Below are 15,805 nucleotides of genomic sequence, written 5' to 3'. Positions count from 1 at the left end.
TTTTAGATTAAACCTTCTCCTTCATTATAGTCTTATAGCTATGTCAAATTTGTTGAAAAACAAAACAAACAACACGCCCCAAACTACTGTATAGCCTGTTGGAATAAATACCTGAGTGGAGGTAAGATGGAAAAGATGTTTTTGATTCATGCACTGTCAAGTGAAAGTTAGAGCAAAATTTTAAACATGCTGGGAACTCAAACACTATATATTTTATAATGGAGACCTTTGTTGCAGGGGTAGCATAGGTAAATGAATGTTTCTTTATATTCTCTATAAAATAAATACATTTGTCTTTAAATTTCTCTACAAATCTAGAAAAATAAACCAAAAGAAAAATGTAGTATTCTCACCTATGAAATAAAATATACAATTTATGAGTAGTTTTTAAAGCCAGTTTCCACATTTTCACTTCACGTGTGCTGCGATGAGTCAGTTTCGCTTTCAGCATTATTTCGAAGGATGCCGGAAGTTGTTTTGTTGCCGTCAGTTTCGGTTACGCGCTGGCTGCTGCGCTGTCATTCTAGACAACGGAAGAAATTCTGGCAGGCAGTCAGCATGTGAGGGGGTGGACAGGATACCTGCGTGGAGTCGGTATTTTCATCTTCCTCGGTAGATATAAGGGGCGCACTCAAGCTGATCCGAAGACAACACCAAGAATGGACGACTGTCGTCAGCAAACGCTGCTGTTTACGTTCGGCGTGATAGCTGACATTCAGTACGCAGACATCGACGACGGCTACAATTACACTCGGACTCGTAGGCGATACTACCGAAGCGGTCTCCAGCTCTTGAGAAATGCTCGGAAAAGTTGGTCGGAATCAGCTGTCAAGCCAGCATTTATTCTCCAGCTGGGAGACATTATCGACGGCTTTAACAAGCCCAAGGACGCCTCGGAGCGCGCGCTGGACACCGTGCTGAGAGAGCTGAGCTCCTGCCCCGCGGAGGTGTATCATGTATGGGGAAACCACGAGTTTTATAACTTCAGCAGGAGCGCGCTGCTGCATTCAAAGCTCAACAGCACGCTCCACACTGACAGGAGCATGAGCACTGCCCCGGCCGGCTCCGGCATATATGCTTACAGTTTCAGCCCTTTCCCCGGGTTTACATTTGTTGTCCTGGATGCCTATGATGTGAGCCTGCTGGGAAGAGAGAAGGCCAGTGAACAATATGTCGATGCTATGAATTTGATAAAGCAGTATAACAAAAACGAAGATCTCAACTGCCCTCCAGGTATGCTTTACTGATAATTACAACGTTAATAAAACAAATGTAATTACATTAGCCCAGATATCAAGTAACAGGAATCTGCATGTACACAGTATAAAATGCAGTAATATGTATTTAGTTTATTTATTGCCTTCCTTAAACAACTGACAATTCTTAGATGAAAATGTAATTTATACCAGTGAAGGTATCCAGTAGGACAGTTATGTGTTTTAGTAGCATAATTTGTAAATGAGGACCAAAGGATAGAAAACAGGTTTTATGGATTTACACTTGTTATTGACTAAACTAGCTTGCGACCCAACAACTGAGTTGATGATGGTTTGTGTTTTTGTTTCAGCATTTAACAATCTCACGCAGAGATTCACAATGTTCAATGGTGGGTTCAGTAAGGACCAGCTGGACTGGTTAGACTCTCTTCTATCATCAGCTGATGAGAAACAAGAAAAGGTCACAATTGTCAGTAAGTAAAACTTTTAAATACGTTCACTGGACACCTTGCTAGTACAGGACCAAGATTTGCCTTAATTTCTCACGGCATAGGTGCTGAAACCTTCCTACAAGATTTCAGTCCATATTAAGATAAGAGCTTCATGCAGTTGCTGCAGCTTTGTCAGCAAAATGTCTGTGATGGGACTCTCCTGTTCCACCACATCCTGAAAGAGCGAATCTGAGTTCAGTAAACTAACTGGCATGTTCCAGAAAGTAGTTTGAGATGATTTGAGCTTTGTGACATGGTGCATTATCTTGCATTATCTTCTACTGTCCAGTTTTGTTTTTTTTTGCCTGTCCCGTTTGGCTCTTTTGCCATCAGAATTATTGTCTAAAGGCAAAGAAAGATGCCCAACGGATTTACTTTACCAAATTGACCATCCCAGCCTTGCCATAATGGTCCATTTGATTCACCTTTTATTGTTTATTTTATTTTCACTTACTGAATATGGGACAGACTTGACTGGGGGAAAGAAGGGGAGAAAGAAAGAGGGAAAGAGAAACAGCTGAGAAGAGGGACGGGGGAGAAGGGCAAAAGACAAAAACCAACAGAATGAGCAGAAAAAGAAAAAAAAGAAGAAAAAAAAATGCATATATCAATCACCTGGGTCACCTGCTGAGAAAGAAAAAAGAAAACAATTAATTAATTTCTTAATTTCTCACGGCATAGGTGCTGAAACCTTCCTATGAGATTTCAGTCCATATTAAGATAAGAGCTTCTTATCTTAATATGGAGCTTTGTCAGCAAAATGTCTGTGATGGGACTCTCCTGTTCCACCACATCCTGAAAGAGCTATATCTGAGTTCAGTAAACTAACTGGCATGTTCCAGAAAGTAGTTTGAGATGATTTGAGCTTTGTGACATGGCACATTATCTTGCATTATCTTCTACTGTCCAGTTTTAATGAGCTCATGCAAACTGGAGCCCTAGTTTCCTGCTCTTAGCAGGAACGGTTCCTGGTGTGGTCTTCTGCTGCTGCAGTCAGTTTCCTTGGTTCTAGGTTTGCAAACTGCATCCAGCACAGAACCAAGAGCATTACACTGCTAACAAAACACCAGCCCTTTGCAAGCATCTGAACAAACAGCATGCTAACACAAAGGTAGCCAACAACCCAAAGTGAACGTATGCTGATCCCAGCTCAGCTTGATCAGAGCCTGATCTTCAACATTCCAGTGCTTCTAGTACAATTTAAAAGAACACATGTGTTTTTATTTTTCCTCCTTTATCCAGGTCACCTCCCCATCCACCCAGACTGCACAGACACCATTTGCCTCGCATGGAACTTTGAAGACCTCCTGGCCGTCATACGCTCCCACACCAGTGTGGTGTGTTACATGGCGGGACACGCCCACGACGGTGGATACTGCCAAGACGAAGATACAGGAGTGCACCACCTGACGGTTGATGGGGTGATTGAGACACCACCTGACAGCAATGCATTCGCCACAGTCTCTGTATATGGAGACAGGATGGAGCTGAAAGGATACGGGAGTATCACAGATCGAGTGTTTCTGTTTCCATCCAGACAAAAGGACACATACTGTAATTAAAGAATCACAACTTTATCACTTCTGTCTTGAAAAAGAATTATTGAAGAATTATTTCTTGTGTGAGTCCAGTCCACCAGTTAGTTAGTGATACACCTAGGAACTAATTTAGAAGATTTTTGAAAGTGTCCTTTTGTGTTTAATCACACCTGGAGCTGTGATGGAACTGTTTGGATTTTGAGAAATGTTCTTCAGACTGGGAACTTGAAGGATGTTTCGCTGAGGAAGTGGGAATATTATGAGTACACCTTACAAGAAGATCGTGTTCTCGCTGCTTTCCACTTTACAGCACTGAGCTGTAAAGTGGAAATGGAAAAACACTGACAAATTAGGAACTATTTAAGGGATTGTAATATGATAATATGAAAACAGCAGCATACTTTACAAATACAGTAGCTCAGATATTTTATTGACACTTATGTTGTTTTTTAATTTATGACAGCGTGTGAATGATAACACACCAAATTGGTGACAACACTTGATTGAAAGTGTTTGATTAAGGCTGTATGAAATAAAGTGAAAATAAAAACCTATCTATGCTCAGTGGATACATTAAATGCTACTGTTTCTTGCATTGTGTGATGTGTTCAAGTTAGTGGTAAATTAAAAATTGAGACTTAAGTTATTCATCATGGGGTGGAGTTATATAAATATAATGATGTGATAGCAGGCTCCAGTGTATGGTATGGTATTTCCATATACATTGTCGATTACCTATTTAACCATCTCTTCCTTCACACTGAAAGCCTAAAGAGCCTGATGGTAGAACCAGTTCCATTGTGGAACAAGAGTGCCACCTAGGGGAGAAAAAAAACGACACTTTTATTGCAAAGCAAAGTTTTAATGTGTTTTTTGATTTGACTGCTGGTTCTACATATGCAGTTTTTACCCCTCAGATGTAAAAGGCTAAATCTACCCGACATGTTATGTAGCTACTCATTTTGGCCCTCAGATTTATCCTGAAATTTTACCATGTACAGATGCGTACTAATACTTGTGTTTCTTCATTAGAGCAGTATTTCTTAAAATGGGATACTTTGGAGGACTGCGGCGGCACAAGGATTATTATTTTACATTTTAGAAATTTGCGTCATGCAGAGTGCCTAAATTATTAATAAATTAGTTTGTTTAATAAGAAAATCGAAGTTAACATGTTTTATAAGTTCTGTATTTGTTATAAGCTCTCCCCAAAGGAGAAAGTAACACATGCAATCAAAATGAAGGAGCCAGTTTCCCATACTGATCACCGATGATTTGTGGTTAACATGTAGCAGCAGTCCAGAAACAGAAAAAGTAGTGGTGCATTTGTTTTACAAAAAAGGGATGAGAAAAAAGCTTGACCACTACATTTGCCTCACTGCCACAAACACAAGCCCTTGTTTCTTGAGTATCTCATCATAAATACTCAATTTGGCGTAACCATTGTCTCTGTTGTTTTGGTATAAATGTAGTTATGGAGTTGAACATTAAAAGTGTAGCATTTTTAGCTTAGACTGTAATAACAGACTGGCAGACTTTTACCGGTGAGGTTGGAGTGCTAGTTAGCAGCTACTGCTGATTAGCAGGCTACATTCAAAGCACCGATACATATACACATATGTTAATTTGTGCTAAGCAACAGACTAATAAAACACCAGAATTTATTTTACCAAAAATGAAGCATAAACTTCCTGGACAGAAATTTGCGTATCATTTCAAAGGCTGTTTGACATATTATGTGATCCTTGATTATCTTTGATGAGCTGACACATCTAACAGTGTAAATCCAACTATAAAAATCTGAGTAAAATATATTACAAATTAAAAAAGGAAGCTTCATTATTCAACACGAAATAAAAAATGTAATACATTAGATCGTCTTTTGTCCATCATATTGTGTTAAATCGCTTAGAATATAAAACAAAAGTATAGAATTGAGTCGATACAAACTAGCCAGAATGTAGAATATGTTATATACATTTGTTATTTATGCAGGTCAAACGTTCAACTGTGAAGTCGTGATTTGCTATTTCCGATTGTCCATAAAAGCAGCAACAGCAGAGACGTGGCCGTCGTTGTGGCTGTTGCGTTCAAGTGGCGCAGTGTCCCGTCTGGAGGCAGAGCGGGCGAAGTTTCACTCTCTGCATTGCAGCCTGAGCGCTGCTGCTGGAATTCAACACAACAATGGCGACTCCCAGTCCTAACAGCAACTCCACTAGCTCTAGCAACAACAGCAACATCGTAGGATCAACGTCGCACCAACTCCACCAGCAAACACAGAGCAGCAGCATGCAAGGTAGGCGAGAACTGGCTCCAGTTCACAGTTTCATATTTCTACTGGGGACATAAGAGTTTGTAGGAAAGGGTAGCCTTTAGCTTCCTAAAAGCAGAAACACTGTAGCCAAGAGAAACCCAATAAGTAAGTCTTTTCGGTCAGAACTTTCAAAATAAATTATGTTACGCGGCCCATGTCTGGAAACGTGATCAATTTAATGCATCTGTTGCAGATGCTCCGCTTATGTTAATGCAAAATGCACACTTTTGCTAAAACAAGCCAAAATAGTGGCCGAACCGCCTTTTCTTTGAGTAAGGTCAATCTGTGCACCTATTTGGTTAATCATAATTAAAATTAAAATAAGCAGTTAGTGACAAGCATCACACATGTAAGTTTTTACATGTTAAATCAGATTTAAAAAAATATTCACACCATGTAGTTGATTAGCCTAAACTAATCAAAGGCTTTACTGTAGGATCTGAGTAATTGTCTGTTGACAAGCAGCGCTTTTACTTTGACGTCTGACTTGTGAGACTTCCGCTAATTCTGTCTTTCTGCGCTTAGCTTCATCTCCATCTCCCTGAAACTGCACTGCTGCTAGGCTAGCAATGATGCACAAGCTTCAGTTTAATTGTTGTACCAACGGGCCTGTAATGGCATAGTCAAGTGTTTTCATTCCTGAAGTTTGAATCGTACATCTCGACTCTACCTTAAAAGTATTACGTTGTTTAAAAAAATGAGTTCTCCAACTATTTTAACTTTTTCGCCTTTGTTATTAGCAGAGGGCTGCTACAAGTAGCCTCAAGGCCTACACTGAAGTGTACTTCTGTCCCCGGTCAGGCCACTGTTTCAGTGCTTTGCTCCGAGTAGCAAAGAAATGATGGAGCTAATAAAGTTAAAGTTGGGGCTATCAATTCTATTAAGTGTCAACATTAAATTCTGTTGGCTTCAGGCCATACATAACGTTACTTGTCTTCCTTGTGTTGCTAACGGTAGTTCTGTCGGTGGTTTCATAACGTGTTGACACAAATCACCTCGATTTGTAAAATAAATTTAAAGTCTAAGCCTTTATATTTGTTAAGTGTACATCTCTATCTAGTTAATGCCTCTAAGCGCACACTGTCATCTCTTATCGGACAGGCAGACCTCGTGACAAAACCTGTAGTCAGCTAAGATTTGTTTTAGTGAGGTCACACATTTTAATAATGTGCTGTGAGGAACAGAAACGTCTACTGAAACTTAATACATAAAATCAAATTTTCTTATTCTACATTAATCCACTGGGCATATAAAAGAGGATGATCGCAAGAGAGTCCTCAACGAATAGGAATAAAATCGCCAAAATAATTATTAACACTTGACAAAAATACTTGACTAAAAAAGGGAGACAACGTATTAGTTTAGTTTTTGCGAATGCAATATCGACATTATGTTAAAATTGAAGTAACAAACAGAACTTTTGTCCGTAGGGTTTTTCTTACAGGAAAAGCACCTTCTTTGACCTGAGGGTTTAGGCCTTGTCTTGCTTACTTCTGTTTACAAATTAGAATTAGATTTCAGAAGCAAAGATAAATCACCACAGAAACTTTTGAATGTGTGTAAGGAGCGGTTGAAGGTGACTGCTGTCAGGAGTAAAGTTGCTCCTGGTGCTGTGGTATATGGAAGACTAACACCCCCCATATAAGTGTAATTACAAGAGGAGGGGGGGGAAGTCAATTTTTGGGCTACAGCTCCATAGGATGCTATTTGTTCTGACTTGCTTGTCACCCCCTATGAAACCCTCAGTCCTCAGAGTAGGAGTTCTCCGCTATAGTTGAAATTCTGCAGATATACAGGGAGTCATGTAGTGACAGCTGATGGGTGTTTTGGGGGGTTAAATAGAATTCTTATTGTCATTCATAAACCTTGATTACACACACATGTAAAGTGCTTCACATACATTAAGCTGTGTTTTCTTCCAAGAGTTGTCATTTCATTGGAAAAAGCCAGCAGAGCAGGTTAGACAGACTTACATGTAATAATGGATGTGCTCATAGTATATCAGGAGGGCTTTACTCTGGATTTTATTGATTATTAAGCGCCTAATCTTAAGCCTCAACAGCCATATCTGACTTTGTAATTTCTTGCTCTGTGGCAGTATCAAATGTTTTATCTAAACCTTGCAGAAACCAACACCTGCTGGAGATGTCAAAATGAAACAGGTATTCAAACTTATTTTATAAGGTTTTAGTCTGATTTGGGGAGATTTCGTTTTTTGTTGAGTTGAAAAAAAAAATTATTATTATTATTTTTAATTTTTAGGGCCAATCTTGGCAAAGGAATTTATTGAAATGTCCCCATCGCTTCCCTCTGTTGGTCTTTTTCTTTTGTTCGCATAAAGTTATTTTGTTTTCCATTTTTTCCATTTTTGTAATACCTGTAATTGTATCATCTTTTTTTCTGCATGTTTTCAACTGAGTTTCTATGTTAGAATGACCTGATGTAGACAGACCCCATTTGATGAGACACTGTTAAGTGTGGTTTCCATTGTATGAAAGGTATACCAGTTGAAGTGGCACATGCCAGTTTTTAGTGGCTGGCCACTGTGAAACTGTGGTGTTCTGCTAAGCCAACAAAAAGAGAATATCAGTCTCGTTCCACCGGCAAATACCAGTCATCACTAGTGTGTTCATAGTATTTTACTACTGTCTGTTTATAAAGCTAACAAACATCGTAGCTTTTAGTATTAATTTTATTTACCTCCACCCCACTCCCCATTGTGATTAAATTCAACAGTTGCATGTAATTAACTTTATTACCAAGAATTTGCAGCATGAAATATATTCTTGTAATACAAACTGTTTTTGTTTGGGGGTTTTTTTTTTTTTTTTTTTTTTTTGCTAAGACTGTTTTATCAGCTAGCTTTAACGTGTAGCCCTTTGTTTTATTTTTTTTCCCCACAAAAATGTAATTTTCTAAGATATTAGTTTATATACTTACATTTAAGGTACAATGGCAAACAGTGACATTGAGTTCGTTTTAATAAGCTGTATTTTGACTTTGTAGTGCTAAGCATACGTTAGCAAAAAGGGCTAATGCCAAACAAAGTATAGGAAACAATATAGTTTATTTTAATTTTACTGTCACTTTTTAATACAATCCACTTATTCTTCTATAGTACTTCATACACTGATGATACAGTATTCAACTTTAATAATAATCTTGGCAATATGGGAAAATTGAACTATTTGCTTTTTTGCCATATGCTTTTAGTACTGCTAACAAGCTAGCAGCCAGCTAACCTAGCTTGGCACAACAATTGCTATCTATCTATTAGAGAGGTCACAGGAAGTAATTGCAAAAGCCTAAAACAGTTTTATATAGGCAGCAGTGACAAATACATGTAATTGATTATTGTTCTGGTGGTAGTATTTGCAAGTGGAACAGCAGAAAGTAGTGCCATATGCACAGTGCCACAAGACTGGCAGAACATTGGTTTTCAAAATTGAAAGTAAGATGGTACTGAAATGACTGTTAAAATTGAACTATTTTGCCAGTAATACAGCAAATACTACATCGGTTATATATGGCAGTGCACTGAGCAAGACCCACCAATATGTGGCACATCTTTTGCCAGCTAAAGCACGTTCTCAGTATCCTGACCTGTTTTCCATTTTCAGCATTGAATCATGCTGGGACGGCACTTATCAAACGTGGCCCATTTAAACTCTTAACAACACATTTCAAGAAAATGTAGTAAAAATGTTTTTTTCTTTACTTCAGGGTTTCAGATAAGCCTGTCTGGAATACCCCAAAGTAAGCATTAGACTTGCACACAAAGCACACGACCTCTACTCTTTGTGGGGACACCTCAGTAGTGTAAAGGAGCATCCTTCCCTCTGTTATTGTAGCCATATTCAAGACTGGGCTCATTCTTGCCTCCTGTTACTGAGCTTCAGTCTTGATTCATGGTTTATACTATTATATACATGCACGTGCGTAATTGGATAACACAGGTGAGAGGATGCCACTGTATACTACTGAAACAGCCTGTGTGGTGCTCTGGTAGTGGGAGTCTGTCCACTGTTCACTGCTGTTAATTGTCACAAATATATTTATTGCCATGAAAGATTCATTTGCACTGGGGCTTAAAAGGCTAAGGGATCTGTTTGCATTCAGGAGCTGGTTGGACAGGGCATGGCAGAGACAACTTAACACTTGAACTCAGCACTTTCAACAATGCCTAAACTTAATTACCAACTCTATTTGGGTGATGCATTCATATACTCACATGCACCTAACAGTTAATTCAACCTATGTGTCCTCAGTCTGAACGAAGTGCTGTCTTGAGTGTTGGGTCGCTTTCACATGTCAGTGGGAACTGTTTAGTGTTGACATGCACATTTATAAAGATTATTGATGGAAACATTCTGAACACGGATTCCCAATGTTAGCACCCTGCTTAGTGCACAGCATACTAGCCTGATAGCTTGCATACATGCTGCATGCCATTTGTTCAGAAGGTTCTAGCTAAAAGGGCTTGTGCAGTACACCTATCTGAACACTGGGAACCCCTGTACATTTTTGCTTGTGTTCAAAACTTTTTGCTTTCTCGAAGCTTGAGAAGAGCTTGAGAACTCCAAAACTTCATGCCACAGATTTTTTTTCCCACCCTTCCCTCATAGTCATATTTTTCAAATGCAACTGCATAATGCATATGAATGTGTTTATACTTGGATCATATTAAGTTGCTGTGGCATATTGAGACTTATCTCAAGTGTAGAAAGACAATACTGAGGTAAGAAAGGCATTTTATCACACCATGTGTATCCTCTGTCTTCACCAGTTGGTTGAACCCACAGACTGGTGTGCATGTGGTGGCACTGTGCATCTGTTTCTCTCTTTGTCCTACCAGGTAAACGCAAAGCTCTGAAACTGAATTTTGCCAACCCTCCAGTGAAACCGGCTTCCAGGCTCCCACTCAATCCAACAGTTCCCTCTTTCCAGAACCCTCACATGTGAGTAAAGATAGTTGGGACATGATGTCACTGGAACTAGATAAGAGGTTGTGTATATAGAAATTGAACATAGCCTCTGGACCTGATAACAGTAGAGTGAATTTGTCAGGCCAGCAGGGGGCAGTGCCTGGTTGCAAAAAGTAGTCCTGTTGTGTAGACGTTTACAGAGAAACAACACTGCTCATTTGCTTCATAACCTCAGGAAGTACGTTTTGATTATTAAGTTTCTTTGTGAGCAATTTTCCAAAATCTCTTCAAGTTACTATGACAACAGAAATGCACTGACTACATTTGCTTCTGTGTAAAACATTTGTAGAGTTGGTTTTTATGCTAACCACCTTAGCTTGCTAGCAGTTTTTTTTTTTTTTTTTTTTTTTAAGTTGACATGTTGCTACATTTCCTGGCAATTTGTTGAGTGCTGTGCAATGGCACAAAATCACTGACACGACTGTTTTTCAGCACATGTTCATATTTCTGGTTGCACAACATGCAGTCTAAGTTGGGGCATATCCTTAGAAATACTGCTTAATAGCACTAATGGTGGTCTAATCTTTATGCATCCTGCACCTTTAATATCATGAGGGGATTTTTTTAATGATAAAAATATTACAAATACTATGTTCATATTTTGCCATCTTGTCAAATCCCACATACCCGATCAGATTTTAAAGCCGGTTCATGGAAACTTTACAGTTCACATAGAATTAATTTCTGATTAAAATATAAGTGATTAAATCTAAATGCTGTCATCGTCCCACATTCAACAGAGAGCGCCTACGGACACACAGTATTGAGTCATCTGGGAAGCTGAAGATCTCCCCTGAGCAGCACTGTGACTTCACTGCAGAGGATCTGAGAGACCTTGGTGAGATCGGCCGTGGGGCGTATGGCTCCGTCAACAAGATGGTCCACAAACCCACAGGCCAGATCATGGCTGTCAAGGTAGCCCAATAATAGACTATTAGTGATCTGGAGAAGTTTGTGGAATCAACCAATTCCAGTCTCTGGCCAGTCTCTAGGTGCTTCTCTACTTTTTGTTAAGCTGATGCAGAGCTGCTGTATTGAGGTCATATATTGTAGTGTACTGCATGAAAATGTCACGTCACCAGAGGCCAGTCTTTACTGATCAACAGGCATCTGAACTCAGTTTTGCAAAGACGTCCCAACCAACTAATATTTTAGTCGATTGTACTAAAACGAGTCTGACAGTAAACGTCTCTCAAAGTGTGACTAACATTAGCCGTGCAAGCAGCAGCAGTCTGCCCACACACCTGGATGGCATGCAGTGTGCACTGCAGGTGGTTACATGTTAGCTTATTCTGACAGCCTTTTTAGAAGCATTCATTGTGTAGATGAAATACTGACAGACTCTGATTTTAGGAAAAATGCGTTGTTGAATTTTGAATAACATGATAACGAGCTCATTGGAATTAGTTTCGCCGATGCATTTTAGGGTCGAACAGTTTCATTTCTGACTGAAACAAAGGTTTACTGAACTAGCATCAGTGTTGTGGTCAAATGACCTCTCACTGTTAAGTGGATGTGGATGGCTTGAGTGGTTTATGTGCATTACTTTTATTGAACCCAGCATGCACACGGTGATAGCAGGTGAACTTGCAAGGTATAATAAATAACAAAAATGAAGGCTGTTCAATTCATGTCCATTGCTCTCTCAGAAATGAATTCTCTTGTTAATGCTGCTAAAGTTAGAAATGTGATTAAAAGTGTGAGGCTGAAACATGCATGTCTGTTTTCTGATGTGTCCCTCAGAGGATTCGCTCCACTGTGGATGAGAAGGAGCAGAAGCAGCTGCTGATGGACCTTGATGTAGTGATGAGGAGTAGTGACTGTCCCTACATTGTGCAGTTCTACGGCGCCCTCTTCAGGGAGGTCTGAAAAACACACCCACCTGTCTTTTTTTATGTTACCGAAACAAAATATACCTGATTCATTCAGTTGATTGCAAATTCTTGAAGGAGTCTAACCTTTATGTCTTTGTTTCAGGGGGACTGTTGGATTTGTATGGAACTTATGTCTACCTCATTAGACAAATTCTACAAATATGTATATTGTGCATTAGATGACGTCATTCCAGAGGAAATATTAGGCAAAATAACATTAGCAGTAAGCAACGATTTCATATTCATGTAATGTAATTTTCCTGTAATGGCATGCATAGCATCAAATAATTAACCAAAGATTTTTTTTCTCTTTAACAGACTGTTAAAGCACTGAACCACTTAAAAGAAAACTTGAAAATAATTCACAGAGGTAAGTTTTCTCATTTTATTCTGATCAGCTATTACTAATTAACTCTCGTCCCAGTTACATTATAGTTAGGTCGTCCTTTACTGTGTTTGCAGACATCAAACCTTCCAACATTCTTATGGACCGAAAGGGGAATATCAAACTGTGCGATTTTGGCATCAGCGGCCAGCTGGTGGACTCCATAGCCAAGACCAGAGATGCAGGCTGCAGGCCTTACATGGCAGTAAGTAATCAACTGCACTGATTAAGAAATATGCATCAGTTACATGTGAAGGAGTAAAACGGGTTGATGTTATTATCATATTTATTAAGAACCTTCATTTGAGTTGTTCATACCTTGCAGAGTGCACCCCAAGCAGCCAAAACATTTAAATCTTCTGCTTAATATTGCATGGGTTACCCTTGTGTTCAGTTCTGACCAATGGGGGCACAGACCTGTGCTGTCGAGCAACTGATCCTTTGGATTGTAATAAATCAGGCTTGCTGAAAAGAGGTTGGAGACCAGTTCAGTACCTATAGCCAGGGGTGTGCAATTAATTTTCCCAAGCGGCCACATGAGAAGTGGAACTGTTGTGGAGAGATCAAATTAATACTGAGCAGAATTGAGTTCAGCTTATTAACATCGCCCTCTGCAACAGTCCAGCTTCTCGTGTGACTCTTTGGGAAAATTAATTGTCTGCCCCTGGCTTAAGCTGTGTGTCAAGTCATTCCTCGGTAGTTTTCACTGCACAGAGGGTGTTGCAGTTGGGAGCAAGTCTATGAAGGATTTCTGACAGTGTTTAGGTCGGCAGTACACCTTAAAGTAATTCCATATATGCCATTTATATGGGCATCCTCAGTAGAACTTTGCATTTAATGACAAGTTCACTTCACGTGTCATTGGATTTAAAATTGTTGTGACTGACATGTATTTTGCATTTGTATGATAGAGTGAAATACTGTCGTATGGGGTCTAGTGAATTATCTGTGTATCACAGAATATTTCCATTTGTGCATTTTGCAGCCTGAAAGGATAGACCCCAGTGCTTCTAGACAAGGCTATGATGTCCGGTCTGATGTATGGAGTTTGGGAATCACCCTGGTAAGACTCAAGGGTTTTATTAAGTTAAGCTGTTGCGATAAGGATAAATCCACAGTGTTAGACAATCACAGTTCTTTCTGTTTGTTATCAGTATGAGCTGGCAACAGGAAGATTCCCCTACCCTAAGTGGAATAGTGTTTTCGATCAGCTGACGCAGGTGGTAAAAGGTGAGCCTCCCCAGCTCAGCAACTCAGAGGAGAGGCAGTTCTCCCCCAAGTTCACCAACTTTGTTAACCTATGGTAAGCACAATCACGTAAAAATTGATTGGGGAACATTTTTATGCCCACTACATTTGGCACATTGCCTCTGATTTGTTCTTTTTTTGCCTGTCCAGCCTTACAAAGGATGAATCAAAAAGGCCAAAGTACAAGGAGCTTCTGGTGAGTTTCAATACTACTTAAAATTGAAATGTAAAAGTCATTTTTATTTGCTGCAGTAAATACAATTTTACCCCAACTCCTAGCTCTGTGATATTTGAGGATTTAGGCTAAACCAACTTTAAATTAGCTGCCTCATACAGGATGAATTGTCACTTCAGCTTTGTGTATCTCTCCTGTAGAAACACCCTTTCATTCTGATGTATGAGGAGCGTTTTGTGGACGTTGCCAGCTATGTGTGTCGCATTCTGGATCAGATCCCTGCCTCTCCTATCTCGCCCATGTATGTCGACTGACAGTTAGTCCAGGGAGGGTGGGGTGAGGGTTGGGGGAGGGGGGTCGTTAGCCAACAGTGGGTTGGACACCAAGTTTTGTGACGCGACGTTTGACATCTTAGCCCTAAGAGTTAGGTGGGATCACCAGTTTTTTCTCGTGTTCCAAAGAACAAAGGAAGTCTAAATTGCTCAGTGCAATGAGACAAATATCCTTAAGCAAACCTTTCAACCTCCCATCACCTCATTTTAAAATCCCATAATATTGTCATTTATCTTCAGTCAGAAAAACTTGAAGCGAGAACATTGTCTTAGTAAAATGCAATGTATCTGTGTATGTGAGGGGGAAAAAGGAATAGAGTGTGTATATAGATATAGATATATATCTCATATGTACTTGAATTTGTACACAAATACAGAATTTACCAAATAAAGTGGTGAGCAGTGACGCTCTTGATGTATGAACAAAAATAGCCACCCAGTGGATTGTACATTGTGGACTGTATGTTTGCATATGTGTGTTCACCTCTGAACTGTTGACATGTACAAATGTATGCAGATAGGTCTGCTGTCTCAACAGTCTTTTCATGCATTTGGTTGAGAGCACCTTTACTCACAGCAAATGGTTGAGTATGCAAGAGTGTTTCTGTGTGGAACACTCGTGGATTTGGTAGCGCAGCTTTCTTTTTCTTTTCTTTTTCACTTTCCCCCAATATGCAATCTGTGAGAAGCTGTCTTGATAGAAACATAAGACAACTGCCATTTCTCACAAACTGGCCTCAGTTCATCTCTTTTGTTATCATTGTGTTTGAGTTATAAAACTAAGCATCTCTTTTTGATTGAGAATTTCCTGTGTTAGTCTTGTTGAACAGAGCTGGTGGTAGAAACTCCTAATTAGAAGTAATATCAAATGGCAACACCTGGTTTAATGCAACTGGATTTTTGTCATTCAAAGAGGTAGCTACAGCTAAAGACAACTGATAGGTTAAAACAAAAAACAACGCATGCTTCCAAATATCCTTTATAGGTTTTTGTTAATAAAAAAAGACAAAGGACAAGATGATGTAACAATAGCTAGCTAAGATGAGAAGCAGACTAGCAAAATATGTTAAATAATTCTGTCCAAAAAAAAAAAAGGTTAAGATTGGTAAAGTAAGGTATACTAACTCAATAGAAATGTATATTTTTCTACTATATAGTTCTAGTCAAATGGATGAGGAAATAGAAAAGACTGTTACGCTATTATCATGCTAATAAATTCAAGTTTAACATCTAGCTAACCATATTT

General features: G+C 39.2%; 2 protein-coding genes across 5 annotated transcripts; both read left to right on the top strand.

Moving 5' to 3' along the window:
- The first annotated feature begins 495 nt into the window (after positions 1-495).
- Positions 496-3,634, top strand: adprm (ADP-ribose/CDP-alcohol diphosphatase, manganese-dependent). The gene is made up of 3 exons (XM_085360354.1): positions 496-1,233; positions 1,568-1,690; positions 2,951-3,634. The coding sequence occupies exons 1-3, from the start codon at positions 660-662 to the stop codon at positions 3,268-3,270; spliced, it is 1,017 nt and encodes a 338-aa protein (XP_085216480.1). The 5' UTR covers positions 496-659; the 3' UTR covers positions 3,271-3,634.
- A 1,739-nt stretch (positions 3,635-5,373) lies between these two features.
- On the top strand, positions 5,374-15,331 carry map2k4b (mitogen-activated protein kinase kinase 4b). Of its 4 annotated transcripts, XM_085361182.1 has the most exons (13): positions 5,374-5,542; positions 7,687-7,722; positions 9,284-9,316; positions 10,416-10,518; positions 11,286-11,460; positions 12,289-12,408; positions 12,523-12,642; positions 12,738-12,789; positions 12,882-13,009; positions 13,790-13,867; positions 13,959-14,107; positions 14,203-14,248; positions 14,428-15,331. In XM_085361182.1, exons 1-13 carry the CDS (start codon positions 5,431-5,433, stop codon positions 14,539-14,541), a joined length of 1,266 nt encoding a protein of 421 aa, XP_085217308.1. In that variant the 5' UTR covers positions 5,374-5,430; the 3' UTR covers positions 14,542-15,331. The 4 variants fall into 4 exon arrangements, with proteins under 4 accessions (XP_085217308.1, XP_085217311.1, XP_085217310.1 ...); XM_085361185.1 differs by lacking the exon at positions 9,284-9,316 and having other exon boundaries at positions 10,458-10,518; XM_085361186.1 differs by lacking the exon at positions 9,284-9,316 and having other exon boundaries at positions 5,419-5,542.
- The last annotated feature ends 474 nt before the right edge of the window (positions 15,332-15,805 follow it).

This window comes from Diplotaxodon limnothrissa, linkage group LG8 (genome assembly GCF_057381915.1).
Source record: "Diplotaxodon limnothrissa isolate DT_005_m linkage group LG8, D_limnothrissa_male_GT1.1, whole genome shotgun sequence".
Classification (NCBI taxonomy): Eukaryota; Metazoa; Chordata; class Actinopteri; order Cichliformes; family Cichlidae; genus Diplotaxodon; species Diplotaxodon limnothrissa.
This window is presented reverse-complemented; position numbering and strand designations above follow the sequence as displayed.

Coding starts and splice junctions, on each gene's coding strand:
- map2k4b (XM_085361182.1), top strand. CDS start 5,431: ATGGCGACTCCCAGTCCTAACAGCAACTCCACTAGCTCTAGCAACAAC. Junction 12,790..12,881: donor CTTGAAAATAATTCACAGAG/GTAAGTTTTCTC, acceptor CTGTGTTTGCAG/ACATCAAACCTTCCAACATT. Junction 13,010..13,789: donor GCTGCAGGCCTTACATGGCA/GTAAGTAATCAA, acceptor TGCATTTTGCAG/CCTGAAAGGATAGACCCCAG.
- adprm (XM_085360354.1), top strand. CDS start 660: ATGGACGACTGTCGTCAGCAAACGCTGCTGTTTACGTTCGGCGTGATA. Junction 1,234..1,567: donor AGATCTCAACTGCCCTCCAG/GTATGCTTTACT, acceptor TTTTTGTTTCAG/CATTTAACAATCTCACGCAG. Junction 1,691..2,950: donor AGAAAAGGTCACAATTGTCA/GTAAGTAAAACT, acceptor TCCTTTATCCAG/GTCACCTCCCCATCCACCCA.